Genomic DNA, 14,870 nt, shown 5'->3' on the forward strand with positions numbered 1-14,870 from the left:
TCTGCATCCTGGTGACTGAACTTGCTTTCCTTTACTTACCTGGATTTTTTTTTTTTAAGTTCCTTTCCATTACCTTTTACACTGTGGATCTAAATCTTAAAATCCACTGAGCAGCCTTAGGAAAAAGGAGAACGGAAGTTGCCCCCGCCAGGGAATGTGGAAAAGGAGGGTTGGGAAGGTCAACAGCGACAAAGGAGACAGAGAAATCCAGTGAAAATCAAGTAGGTTTAAGTCCGTTAAACCTACTTTTAGGCAATTCGTTTCGTTGCCTAACTGGCTTTTCCGGACATCCAGGCAGCGCCGAAGTGAATTAACTCGAGCCGTCTCACCCCCCGCCTCCAGTCTGCGGGTTCCAGGTTTCCTTTTCTTGGAAAATGCAAATGCTACCTTCACCATCACCTCTTTTGCAGACTTTGCTCCTCCCACCCCCTCCCCGAGCCTTCCCTAACTTTGAGAGCTAAGAATAAAGGGGAGGGGGCTGAGAAGGCCGCGAAAGAAAAAGGAGTCAGGGTTGCCCTCTCGCCTGGGCCACCCCCGGCCAAGTCGCCTGCTGCCTCCTCGGTTTCTAGTCCGTCCTCCCAAAGCAGCGGACCCCGGGCGCTCCAGGGAGGCAGGATGCGAGCGGCCTCCTGAGCCGGCCTTGTCCAACGATGCACCCTCGACCGCCGCTCCTTCGCGGGGTCGGGCCTGGCTGCCCCGGGAAGAAGTCCGTCGGGGCCTCCGCCTCCCCGCGGCCGGGCCCCGCCTCCCGCCCGCCGCCCCCGGGCCGCTGTCGAAGCCCTTACCCGCAGGACGTGGTAGCCTTCTGTGCCCCCGCCTGGGATCTCGACGCTCTGCGAGGAGCCCATGGCGGCGGGCGATCAGTGTGGTCGGCCTGGGTTCCGCGCTGCTCCCCGCCCCCCGCGCGCCGTCCGCTCCGCTCCTCCGCGTAGCACTTGGGACGTGGCACTCGCTGCCTCCGGAGAGCCGGGCCGCACTGCCCGCTGGGAGATGGTCACCGCGGCAGCCAGGGCCGCTGCGACGCCGCAGACAGCGCCACCTGCCGCGAGTCACCGGGAGGGGTCTGAGGCGCCACGCGGGCCAGGAAGGAGGGAAGCCTGGAGCGGAGGGCGGGGTGAGGCCTACTTATGCTCGCGAGAGAGCAGAAATACGGTTCATCCGGCCTTGATACCTTGCTACGGGTCCCTTGGCTTGACAAGATTCATCTAGACGCGTTCCCGCTGTTACTGAAGAACGGTTGCTCGACTGTAGCTCCCCCTGGTGGCCAGAGGCCGGAAAGGGGCTCCTGCTGAAAAGAATAGCTGCTGCTACTGCTAAGTCACTTCAGTCATGTCCGACTCCGTGTGACCCCATAGACAGCAGCCCACCAGGCTCCCCCGTCCCTGGGATTCTCCAGGCAAGAATACTGGAGTGGGTTGCCATTTCCTTCTCCAATGCATGAAAGTGAAAAGTGAAAGTGAAGTCGCTCAGTCGTATCCGACTCTTAGCGACCCCATGGACTGCAGCCTACTAGGCTCCTACGTCCATGGGATTTTCCAGGCAAGAGTACTGGAATGGGTTGCTATTGCCTTCTCCGAAAAGAACAGGCCCGATGCAAACACAAGGAGCTCCCTATTCGCGGGGTTTCTAAACTTGTATGTAGGTCATGTCTCCGGGTTATACAGAGGATCCTAGTAGTCGCTCTCCGTGAGTGGACTACCGCGTCCGCTCAGCTCAGCTCCTTTTTAAAAAGGGAAATGTTCCCTTTATAAAACACCTGTCCTAGAGAGTCATGGAGGGCCCGTCAAAGTTCTCTTTTTGTTTTTTGCCTTCCCTCATTGTGAAAATAAGATCAGTCGGTCACAACCTGAGCGATGCCACTGTGGGAAATCCAGTTGGATGACCTTGGCGGTGCACTGAGTTCCCCATTCCACTTCCTTTAGGTTGTTGTAGTCACACTTTTCCTATTCTGTTCCTCCTTTTATCCCTTCCCCCCTCCCCAAATACCCAGTTACTGCCCACGGGCCAATTTGACCATCAGCGACGGAAGATCAACCAAGTATCAGAACAAATGTATTCTAATATGAAGCAACGTTAAGTACCCATGAAGTATTCCAGCTCAAAAGGTTTACTTGCTCCTCTCACGCCTTTAGTTAGATCTTCCTGTTTCTGTTTACAGGAATATAGAGAATAGAAGAACAAGTAAAATGACTTCACAAGGAAGGAAGCACGCAAAAAAAAAAAAGAAAGAAAGAAAGAAAGAAAAAAAAAAAAGAAACTGGCTATTCTCTAGAACAGCTAGCCAGTTCTTTTCATCAAGTCAGAATAATAAGAAAGGGTTTAGACTTCCCTGAGGGTCCAGTGGTTAAGAATCCACCCGCCAATGCAGAGGACATGGGTTCCATCCCTGGTCCAGGAAGATGCCACATGCCTTCGGGCAATTAAGCCCATGTGCCACAACTACGGAAGCCCCCATGACCTACAGCCCATGCTCCACAAGGAGAGAAGCCGCTGTAACGATAAGCCTGTGCACTCCAGCTAGAGTGGCCCCTGTTCCCAGCAACTAGAGAAAGCCTTCACACAGCAATGAAGACCCAGCACAGCCAAAACAAATTAATAAATGTTTTTTTAAAAAAGAAAGGGTTTATGCTGGGTTAAGAGATATGAAGGAAATAACCAGGAGATGCAGTGAAAGGTGTTAAGTTGGGGGCTGATTTGGAGAAATCTACTGTAAGACATTTTGGGCTTAATTGGGAAGATGTGAATACTGTTTGAAGAAAAGCACTTACTGTCATGGAAAAGTGGAAATTATTGACTGGAAAAAACAGGTTATAAGACAGAATACGCCTATAAACAATATGAAACATTTTTGTAAATAAAATACATGTTAATATATAATATCCATATAAAAATGTGGCATGATACCAACCAAGGGTAAGAGTGGTGATCTCTGGGCAGTGACAGAGATGTTTTCTTTTTTGTCTTGGCCAGTTCTACATTCTAAAATGCTCGTGGACTGCTTTTGTAACAAAAGTATTTAAAATAGAAAAACAAAAATAATATTTCTTTCTTTGCTGTCAATAGACCAATACCAGGTTTTTAGGAAACCAGTACATACACAAAGAAATGAAATCTCCAGTTATTAGGCTCCTCAAGGACAGGAAAGCTAGTGAAGTCAGCTCTGTGTTCCTAATGTTCAGCAGAGTGTTTGTCAGCTAATTCAGCAAATTAATGAAACTAATGCAAAGGAGTAAGTATAAGAACTAGATTTGATGATTATTTTCTTGTTCTGCTTGGCAATTATAATTCTTTTCGTGGTGAGGTCATAAGTTATTGCTATGTTCAATGGTCAAAATTTTTGTTTCCCAGATGTCCAGCATGAAGCCATGGTTCGTGGAGACTCAAGGTAGCCCATGAGCAAATTCCACCCTTCCTTAGAGCTGTAATATGTCTCAGCGCTACGAGTGACTACCTGCTATTTCCCATACAGACCATTTAGTGTTTTACCTTCTTGACTTTATTCAAGCTCATCCATATATCTGAGATGCTGTTTTCCACATTTTCTATTTCAAAAAATTCTAACTAATCCCTTAAGACCCATATCAAATGTCACTTATTTACCCTTAAATTCAGTATGACTCTCTCCGTGCTCCGAGTTCCTGGAGTAGTTACTCCCTTCATTTCTGGTAGCATCATCACACGACCCCACTATCTTCCACCATTTATAGTCTATTCACTCAGACTGAGGATCATATTTTTCCCTTTTAGATTCCCAGTTCTTGTTTGAGCGTTGGGAACATGGTAGTAATGTTTGTTGATTTGAATGTGTGTGATGAAGAGTTTCCAAACCTTTCCTTTTCAGGATCAATTAATAAGTTACCTCTGCTCTTCCTGTTTGTGCCTCATCAAACCCTGTGTTATTTCTTTAGTGGCAACTGGTAGAGGGCGAGGTGCAAGGCTCACCCGATTTGGACCTGAGAATATGTGATAACCGTTGCTCCTATTTTCCTAGAGCCATTCATTTTCCTCTTTTACTTGGGGAAATATGTTCAGAGGGCAGAGAATAAAATCCAAGGATGTTGCCAAAGCTAAAATAAATTGATGTCAAGATGGAAGGGAACACTTGGGAGATTATTGTCCAAATCAGTCTCAATTGAAGTAGGAATCTGCTGCCGGCAAGTTGGTATTTTGAAACATCACAGGCAACAGAAAAATAAAGCCCAACAAAAGCAAATATCTATAGACTAAAAGAAATCAAATAAGATGAAATCTATTTTTCTGGAAGAAAAAGCATCTGAGATGCAATTTGTATGTCTATTCTGGGTTTCATTAATTCTGAGTCTCCATAAATAAGCAGTTCATGATAGAAGGGTTATTTGTGACATATTGGCTAGTACAGCCTAATATTTTTGCCTCCAGACTATTCTGGGAAAGGTTGGCTCCTAGGGCATTTGGAGGGCAACCACTCTGCATAGTCAAATAGCAGGGCCTCCTTCATCTATAACCCTTTCCTGACCTGGATTGTTTTGTTCAGGAGGGGTCATGTTATATGCCTTAGAACCCCAGTCATAGCTAACCGGAATAGAGGGGACCCCCTGACTTATCAGCAACCAATACCTACACTAACCAATAACCTGTGGGGTGGCTATTAAGAAAAGCTCTGTCTCCACACACCCTACCCCAAAAAACAAACAACAGTTGATGGTGACTAGCTAGGTCAATAGATTTTCTCTTTGGGCACTGAGAGCTGAGAAATATAAGCAGAGACCTTCTCTCAATGTATGCTTATTTGCATATTAGGATGTAAACTCCATGAGGTCTTTGCCTTTGACAGTTTCAAAGAACACTGGTCAGGGACCTCCCAGTGGTCCAGGGGGCTGAGACTCCACACTCTCAATGCAGGAGGCCCAAGTGTGATCCCTGGTCAGGGAACCATATCCCATGTGCTGCAACTAATACTCCGAGTGCCACAACTAAAGATTCTGCATGCTGAAGTGAAGATGACAGTCCACATGCCACAACTAAGACCCAGTGCAACAACAACAAAAAAAGAGCATTAGTCAGGTACTTTGCAAAATATACATGCATTTGGGTGTCTCTAATGTTTTCTTGAGCGAACTCCAGGAGACAGTGGAAGACATGGAACCTGAAGTGCTATAGTCCATGGGGCCACAAAGAGGCTCACACAGCTTAGCAACTGAACAACAATAATGTTTTTTTCATGATTAGACTTGGTTTGTGGAATTTGGGGAGCAAGGCCAAGAGGTGAAGTGCCCTTTTAATTACATCATATCATTACATCATTGCATCATTCACTATAGCATGACATTACTGGTGATGTTAACTTTGATCCCTTTGTTAAGATGCTATCTGCCTTAAGAGTGAAGTTAAGGGAAAGGGAAAGTCCCTTTCCCCTGGAAGCAAGTTACTAAGTCTAGCTTACCCTTCAATTCCACCTCCTAGATGGGGGAATATACAGAAATAATTTGGAATTCTTCTGTAAGAAATTTTGCCTTTTCTCTCCTATTTATTTAATCATTTTACTTATATAAAATGATTAGGCTCATGTACATTTATTATATTATTTGACTATAATCCAGTACCACGTTATTCAATGCTGGTAGGAAAGCAAAATGGTATATTTTGTTGTTCAAATTGTTTCAGCTTTGCTAATTGGAACCGCTTTGGGGTTGGCCTCTGTATCCCTTTGACAGGCTTTTGTGTATGTGTTAAAATACAAATAACCTAAAATTTACCATCTTAAGCATTTCTAAGTGTGAAGCTTAGTGGTATCAAGTACAGTCACATTGTTGTGCAGCCGTTCTTTCGTTATTTGAGCATTTCTGTACTTTATGGCTCAAAGTGCTTTATGGCTACAAAATGCTCCAGGCTTATCTTGTATTTTTCCTGTTTCAGTCCTAGTCTCAGCCATTCCTCCAAGGAGCTCTGATGCCTTTAAGTGGAAAATGGCATTTAGAAACTAAGATGTTGGTTGGCTATGCTGTTTGCTATTGAAGTGTCACCACTCTTTGATCTCCTCAGCAGACAGACCCAGAAAACATGTTACTATACACTGATCTAAGTATATACACATATTTATAACATTTCTATATTTCTCTATCTGTGCATATTAAACTAAATATGAGTTCACACTGTCTCCAACCCGAATTGAGCACTACAGGATTCATTCTGGCATCTGCCCTATGTTTATTTGTAACTTCTGTCCTTGACAGCGAGAAGCCTATCTCCTATTACCTATCATTTATTTACTCTTTACTCACTTTTTCAACTTGAGTACATACACAAGGTAGGTTCATAACTGTTAACATGGACTCCTGTGAGAAACTATTTATCGACTACAGTATTGTATTTACATACAGTTTTTTATCTTTTGCTTTACAGTTTCCAGTCAGAACACCATTTCCCAAAGTAGGTCAGCTCCTCTGCCCCCTGACCCCCTTCAACAAAGTGAAGATATATGGTAATCTTCACCTGTGCAATACAGTTAGATTCATTAGTCCCAGGCTGGGACCCTGGATCCATCAGGATTTTCTTTTCATTTGCACACAGTATAATTTGTTCTTTGTGATGTGTATTTCTATGAATTTTCACAAATGCGTGTATCCAACGCCCTAATACCATACAGAACACTTCTATCACTTTAAAACTTCCCTTACATGGCCCCTTTGTGATAAGCCATTCCCCCTTGGCAACCATTAATATGTTTTCCATCCTTATAGTTTTGCACTTCCCAGAATGGCATATGAATGGAATTATACCATATCTAGACTGTTGGGTCTGGTTTTACTCATTTAGAAAAATACATTTAAGGGGACTTCCCTGGTGGTCCACTGGCTAAGATTCCATGCTCCCAATGCAAGGGGTGAGCACTGGATCCCTGGTCGGGGAACTAGATACCACATGCCACAACTAAGGTCTTCCCAGCTGGGGCTAGTGGTAAAGAACCCACCTATCAATGCAGGAAACATAAGAGAAGTGGGTTCAATCCTTGGGTCAGGAAGATCCCCTGGAGGAGGGCATGGTGACCCACTCCAGTATTCTTGCCTGGAGAATCCCTTGGACAGAGGAGTCTTGCAGGAGTCTGCAGAGCAGTCTACAGTCTTGCAAAGAGTTGGATACAACTGAAGCAACTTAGCACATATGCATGCTGTAATTAAGAGTCTGCATGCTGTAACTGAGAGCTTGTATGATGCAACTAAAGATCCCACATGCCACAAATAAGAAAGACTTGGTACAGCCAAATAAATACATACAAATATTTTTTTAAAAAAGAAAAACTCATTTAATATTCATGCATGTTACATGACTCAGTAGCCCACTCCTTTTAATTATAGTATTTCATCGTATGGATGTACCATCATTTGTTTTTCCATTTACCTGTCAAGAAACATTTTGGTTGGTTTCAGATTTTGGTGAGTATCAAAAAGCTGCTATGAACATTCATACATAGGTTTTCTGTGAATACAAATTTTTAATTCACTTGAGGAAACACCTAGGAATTGATTTACTGGGTTGCATGGTAAATTTTTGTTTAACTTTATAAAAAACTGCCAAATTGTTTTCCAAAATGTCTGCATTCCCACCAGCAGTGAATGTACATTCCTATTGCTCTGCATTCACACCAGCATTTGGTATTGTCCACTTCTGGATTTTAACCATTCTCTTAGGTATATCATGGTATCTGATTGTGGTTTTCACTAGCATTTCTCTAATGACAAATGCAACTGAACATCTTTTCATATACTTATATGCCACCCATATCTCTTTCTTGTCAAAGTGTTCAGATATTTTATCCATTTTTACATTGGGTTATTTATTTTCTTATCATTGAGCTTGAAGTGTTCTTTATGTCTTTTGGATTTGAAACCTTACAAAATATGTGACTTACACCCAGATTTGACTTGTCTTTTCATTCTCTTAACAGTTGTCTGTAAAAAAAAAAAGCAAACATTTTTAATTTTACAAAGTCCAGTTTATCATTTTTTTTCACAGAGTTTGCTTTCAACATGGAAATGCAAGGTCACACAGACTTTGTCCTGTTTTCTTCTTGAAGTTTTATAGTTTTCCACCTTATAGTTAGGTTGATGATGCATTGTAAGTTAATTTTTGTATAAGCTGAGTGTTGAGGCTTATTTCTTTTGCTTAGGAATGTTCAATTGTCCCAGAACCATGTGTTAAAAAGAGAATCCTTTCTCCATCGAATTGTCTTTGCACCTTTGTCAAAGAAGAACCTTTAGAGCTGGATGTGATCTTCCCAGCAAACAATTTCAATAATAAGGCCCCAAATGAACTAAAGCTCTTGTATTTCTTTCACATTTCATCATCTTTTTATCACCACAAGTATTTTAAACTAATACCTCTATTACTTGAGATAACCTGCATGTGTGTGTGTGTGTTTTAACAGATAAAAGAACTCGCTTAAAGCTTTCCCAGGTTACTTCTTTCAACTGTCTCCTCCATCTGAGTCCTTCTAGTAATTTTATGGGTGTCTAATTTTAGGAATGAGTCCTTTGGTTAATTATTACTTGTGGGCTCTTTGAAGATGAAAGGTGCTGGTAGGGCCAGTAATTAGTCCAATAAGAACAATATTGACCTCCTGATATCTGCCCTTTCTTGCCAACATATACATGAAAAGGTACTCAACATCATTAATCATTAGAGAAATGTAAATCAAACTACAATGGGGTATAACCTCACACCAGTCAGAACAGTCATCATTAAAAAGTCTACAAACAATAAACACTAGAGAGGGTATGGAGAAAAGGGGACACTCCTACACCGTTTGTGGGAATGTAAATTGGTAAACAACTTACATTGTTCTGAATCTCCCAGAACAGTAGGGAGATTCCTCAAAACAATAAAAATAAAGTTGCCATATGATCCAGCAATTCCACTCCTGGAGGAAACTCTAATTTAAAAAGATGTATGCATCACTGTGTTTATAGCATCCCTCTTCACAATAGCTAAGACATGGAAGCAACCTAAATGGCCATCAATAGAAGAATGGATGAAGAAACATGCAAAGAATACTACTTAACTATAAAAAGGCATGAAATAATGCCACCTGCAGCAGATTGGATGGACCTAGATATTACCATACTGAGTGAAGTGAGTCAGAGAAAGACAAACATCATATGTTATTGCTTATAGGTGAAATCTAAAAATGATATAAGTGAACTTATTTATGAAATACAAAGACTCATGGACATGGAAATTTGAAATAGATAAACAAGAACCTACTGTATAGCAAACTATATTCAATATCTTGTAATAAACTATAATGGAAAATAATCTGAAAAAGAATATATGTGTGTGTGTGTATAAGATATATATATATAGGACAGAGTCACTTTACTGTACACTTGACCTAACACAATGTTGTAAATTAACCACACTTCAATAAAAAACTATTTAAAAAACCAACAAACTTGCTGTACCATTTAACACTTCCAAAAAAGAAGTGATTACTAGCGGTATCTTACTCCTGGTTTAAATAGAAATGTATTTAATAATTTATTACTTAACATGATGTTTGCTTTCAGTTTTTGCTAACTAATCTTTCTAATGTTAAGATGGAATCTTCATAAGCCTGCTTTACTTTAAGGTTTTGTGAGGAAAAGCTGCTGAATGTCAGTTTATATTAAAGTACATAATTCCACTTAATCCATGTTTTTTCTCATTTAACTTGTTATGGTTATAGGTTTTTTTTTTTAATGTTGAAACATTTTACATTTCTGAAATAAGTAGTTTTTGGATATTGTATTATTTTTCACCATGCTACTGTATTCCATTTGTATATTATTTATTTAGAAATTTAAAATCTATTCCTATAACTGAAATTGCTCTGTAGTTTTTTCTCTATTTATCAAGCCCTGTGCCTCTATAGCACACGAGTCATAATTCTATCATAGAGCTTATGACCCTGATGCAAATTGTTTATCTAATTGTGTATGTGTCAACAAGTAGAGAGCAGGGACCAGGTCATATTCGATTTTATGTTCTTTGTGTCAAGCACGATGCCTGGGACATGGTAGAATCGCAATGTATCTGTGTTGGATGAAGGATGCAACGGCTTTTGGAAATATTTTCCTTTCATCTAATTGGTTCAGACAGTAAAAAATCTGCTTGCAATGCAGGAGCTGCAGGAGATGTAAATTCAATCCCTGGGTTGGAAAGATGCCCTGGAGGAGGGCATGGCAACCCACTCCAGTATTCTTGCCTGGAGAATCCCATGGACAGAGGAGCCTGGTGGGCTATAGTCCATGGGGTCACAAAGAGTTGGACGTGACTGAAGCGGCTTAGCACACAATGGTTGTTAGCCATATATTATCTTTATATCTCTTTTTATCAATGATATGTTTCTATCTTCAATTATTTGCTTACAGAAATACCATTATGGAATGTAATACTGCAGTTAAAATGAATAAACCAGAGCCATACGTATTGATATAGATGCACCTCCAAAGTATCAAGTTAAACAGAAGAGCAAGGCTATGTACAGCAGGTCACTATCTATACAAAGTTTTTAAGATTGAAACAATATTGTGCACTTATGCTATTGAGTCTCAACCCCATCCCAGTTCTTCTATGCACCCTTATGTATTGCAAAGGGCTAGAAACTTGTGAACTCTTAATACATGTCGCAGTTTCCCTTATCTACGGTCTCCTAGTTAGGTTGTGCAGGAGATTAGAAAACTGAAGGGAAACACTGTTTTCCTTTCCATTCCTGGCAGTGCTTCCAGCCCTGCTGGCAGTAGCAGTAATAAGAGGTGACTGAAAATAAGCATTTCAGTCACATCAGCGGCTCTACTAGCAGCAGTAGTGCCAACTTGCAGCATCCCTACAGGGAAAAACCAAGTAAGCAAATACACTGAGCTCGTTTTCCTCTTCGGCCCTACTTCCTGCCACCACTTTCCACCTGCCAAAACCAACCGGAAATCAGAGGTGAAAAGAATCCAGTGAGGCAGTCTGTACAGTTCAGCTTTCTGAGCTCAAAGAAAGGTACAGAATTGACTTGGAAGGGCGAATGGATGAAACTGATCATAGCCTCCTCATCCTGTTTACATCTTCAGCCCTTCCTGTGCTTCTATAACCAATTCGCAGTATTAAATCTCCCTTGTGTCTAATACATAGAGTGGTTTCTGTTTTCCTGACTGCACAATGACTGATTCAGTATACTTTATGGATATACAGATATGTAGCAAAGGAACAATAACTTGCACGGGAATGATAAACTCCTTGTTCAAGATAATGGCTCCCTCTAGATGGAAGAGAACAGAATGGAACAGGGGACAAGTACATAGGCATCATTTTCCTTATCTGCAATATTTAACTTCTTAAGCTGGAAAGTGAATATATGGATATTTTGTTGTTCTCTATGTTTGTTATATGATTCTCTATTTTTTCATGTGCCAGACTATTTTAGTCATCCTCACAATTATACATATGTTTATATATATATATATATTCTTATATGGGCTTCTTTGACAGCTCAGTTGGTAAAGAATCTGCCTGCAATGCAGGGGACCCTGGTTTGATTCCTGGGTTGGGAAGATCCCCTGGAGAAGGGATAGGCTACCCACTCTAGTATTCTTGGGCTTCCCTTGTGGCTCAGCTGGTAAAGTGTTTATATATGTTTATATATACATATTTTTATACATGTGTTTATATATATATATCCAAACACATATATATGTATGAACAAATGAATGAATGAAAATGAATGAGACCTGACTCTGAATTCTGTCAGTTATCTGAACTAAGTTAAGCTTCTTAAGTTCTCTCAGACTTTGCATCCTCACCCCTAGAATAAAGAATAAAGATAATAGTGTTTACCTTTCAAGACTATTGTGATGATTAAGTGGCATAATATGCAAAATGTCCCAGCATAGTGCCAAGAACATGGCCATAGTTTCCTTCCTCCTGAAACTTCAGGAAGAATAAGGACTTGACTTTGTGATAAACTTTAACTTCCAACAGTTGTGCTGTGTCTCAAGGAGGTGACTTGCTTTCTTTTATTTCTTTTTAAAACCCTTTAATGTTTCTTCTCTGAAGAAACAGAGTGATAGCTGTTCGGTGTAGAAAGTTTGAAAAATATAGAAACATACAGAGATGAAAATTAAAATACCATGGTAGTTCTTTCCCTCCTAAGCGCTTAAAAATTAGAACAACACTGTATAGGTCTCTGACAGTTCTTTAATTTCACAACATAAGGGAAACATTTTCCAGTGTCATATATTCTATGGTATCACTTCTGCTGGCTGTATAATATTCAGGTGGCTGGGATGGCTGGGTTTTTCTAATACTTCACAACTATAATTACCACTGTAATGAACTTCTTTGTTGATAAGTCTTTGCCACATTTCTTATTATTTCCTTGGACAAAATATTTGTGGGAATCTTGAAAGTTATGACCAACCTAGATAGCATATTGAAAAGCAGAGACATTACTTTGCCAATAAAGGTCCGTCTAGTCAAGGCTATGGTTTTTCCAGTGGTCATGTATGGATGCGAGAGTTGGAGTGTGAAGAAAGCTGAGCGCTGAAGAATTGATGCTTTTGAACTGTGGTGCTGGAGAAGACTCTTGAGAGTCCCTTGGACTGCAAGGAGATCCAACCAGTCCATTCTAAAGAAGATCAGTCCTGGGTGTTCCTTGGAAGGAATGATGCTAAAACTGAAACTCCAGTACTTTGGCCACCTCATGTGAAGAGTTGACTCATTGGAAAAGACTCTGCTGCTGGGAGGGATTGGGGGCAGGAGGAAAAGGGGACGACCCAGGATGAGATGGCTGGATGCATCACCGACTCGATGGACGTGAGTTTGAGTGAACTCTGGGAGTTGGTGATGGACAGGGAGGCCTGGCGTGCTGCAGTTTATGGGGTCGCAGAGTTGGACACGACTAAGCGACCGAACTGAACTGAACTGGTCATACTGCATGTACATTTGATGGCATCTTATGCCTTTGGCTATCTTGCTTTCAAGAAAGATTGTACAAAAGAAAGAAAGTCTGTGCCAATTGACATGGCCTTTAGTAGTGTTGGAGAGTGCCACTTTACCACATCGGGAAGTTACTTTAAAGACAGAAATTAGACCAGACATAGATTTAATAGAGGAATCTTCTACAATTGATTCTAACTAGTTTTCTGTTTAAAAAATAACAACAAAGAGCCACATCTTCACAGAGCAGAGAACTTCCATAGGCCACTGAAATCTGGCACTAACAGGCTGCTGTGCAGAGGGATTCCAGTCATGCTTTTAAGGGTTAACTTCTATTTGGAAACAACTAAACATTGACATAAGCTAAAGGTGGTTTGGGATCCCACTGACCTGCAGGTCCACTAAATGTGACTGATAGTGATATACTACTTGGAAAACAAGCCAAGTACTCCATTCCTAGGTGAGGGCTGACACTTGGGTTTCCTGGGTCTTGAACATTCAGTTTCTAACTTTTCTCTCTGTCCGGATTGAAGGTCTTAGACCCACTCTAAACTGGTTAAATGGGGGGAAAAAAGGAGGATAGCAAAAAAAAATTACAGCTAATAAGAGCTTTCATTCTTTGTTAATTAATTTCTGCTACTCTAACCCTCTGGCACCTTGCCAGCCTCGGTGTATTGGGGCCAATGATTTTCAAAAATAATTAGTTAATGAGCTGCTCTTTGTGACAGGATGCTGAAAACTTCACAGACTCCCAGCCATAATTAGTAGGATGCACCAAGTGGGGAAAGTGTCACTTGCTGATAAACAGAATATCCTCATCTTGTTGACACAAGAATCCTGCCCATATGTGAAAGTGATGCTCTATTGAGTCAAAGAAGATGTATGACTAGGTTTACAAAATGGAAGTAAATTGAAGAACAAGTTACCAATCTTGGAAATGATGTCCCTAGGCTAAAATCAGACCTCTGCTCAAAAGTCCCAAAATCATTGTGTTAAAACATTGGTAAGGATTCATGGCAAAGTGTCAGGCAACCTTAGAGAGTCAGTCATTACAGCCAAAGTAGGGCATTGACTTTCCATCCTTTGATAATAATAATAAAAAGGAATTATGGGGAGTCAAACACTAAATTGGCAGCCGCTGTCTCTGAGTTCAGATTGGGCAGGATTTTTCAGCATGGATTTCTTAAAGGAGATACAAATGAAGTCTGGAAATGGCTGAGTGGCTGTGAGGAAGTAACGAATCTGAGCAGGTAAAATCACATATAAATGTGGGGTTTCCCTCAAGGGATCTTCATTCTATTTTAAGATGAATTTAAGTGATAAAAAGTCAAATGTGTTTTTTTCATTTTAATGTTTATAAATTTATTGTAAGTCAGATTTAACCATTTGACTGGCAATCAAACCCTTCATTTTATATTTATAACAATAGTGTATGTTTTATTTCAAAATAATGCTTTTAGGTTTAAAAAAATGAGATGAGTGTAAAAATTAATGAAATAGGAATTTAGGTGGAATGTGGCTCTGCCTCAAATTGAAAATTTGGAACTTTGGGGAAATTTTCAACATAACTGTCTTCAGTTCAGTTCAGTTCAGTCACTCAGTCGTGTCCAACTCTTTGCAACCCCATGAATCGCAGCACGCCAGGCCTCCCTGTCCATCACCAACTCCCAGAGTTTACTCAAAGTCATGTCCATTGAGTCGGTGATGCCATCCAGCCATCTCATCCTCTGTTGTCCCCTTCTCCTCCTGCCCCCAATCCTTCCCAGCATCAGGGTCTTTTCAAATGAGACAGTTCTTTGCATCAGGTGGCAAAAGTATTGGAGTTTCAGCTTCAGCATCAGTCCTTCCAATGAATATTCAGGACTGATCTCCTTCAGAATGGACTGGTTGGATCTCCTTGCAGTCCAAGGGACTCTCAAGAGTCTTCTCCAACA

At 41.0% G+C, this 14,870-nt stretch overlaps 2 protein-coding genes across 4 annotated transcripts in view; both read right to left on the bottom strand.

Annotated features, from left to right (window-relative positions):
* Nucleotides 1–1,148, bottom strand: part of GORASP2 (golgi reassembly stacking protein 2) — a 32,281-nt gene extending 31,133 nt beyond the window's left edge. Inside the window, exon 1 of one of the 2 annotated variants that reach the window (XM_055572266.1) lies at nucleotides 786–1,148. In XM_055572266.1, the coding sequence (XP_055428241.1) occupies nucleotides 786–848 (63 nt within the window). In that variant the 5' untranslated portion in view covers nucleotides 849–1,148. Of the gene's footprint in view, nucleotides 1–246; nucleotides 601–785 lie in introns of those variants that run through there. The other variant, XM_055572265.1, reaches the window with a different exon arrangement.
* Nucleotides 1,149–7,284: 6,136 nt separating this feature from the next.
* The window catches only part of GAD1 (glutamate decarboxylase 1), an 84,060-nt gene continuing 76,474 nt past the window's right edge, over nucleotides 7,285–14,870 (bottom strand). For both annotated transcript variants that reach the window (XM_055572274.1, XM_055572271.1), the window contains 2 exons: nucleotides 7,889–7,928; nucleotides 7,285–7,377 (listed from right to left, as the gene is read on the bottom strand). In XM_055572274.1, coding sequence (XP_055428249.1) covers nucleotides 7,358–7,377; nucleotides 7,889–7,928 — 60 coding nt within the window. In that variant the 3' untranslated portion in view covers nucleotides 7,285–7,357. The remainder of the gene's footprint in view (nucleotides 7,378–7,888; nucleotides 7,929–14,870) is intronic.

Source organism: Bubalus kerabau, chromosome 3, assembly GCF_029407905.1.
Source record: "Bubalus kerabau isolate K-KA32 ecotype Philippines breed swamp buffalo chromosome 3, PCC_UOA_SB_1v2, whole genome shotgun sequence".
Classification (NCBI taxonomy): domain Eukaryota; kingdom Metazoa; phylum Chordata; class Mammalia; order Artiodactyla; family Bovidae; genus Bubalus; species Bubalus kerabau.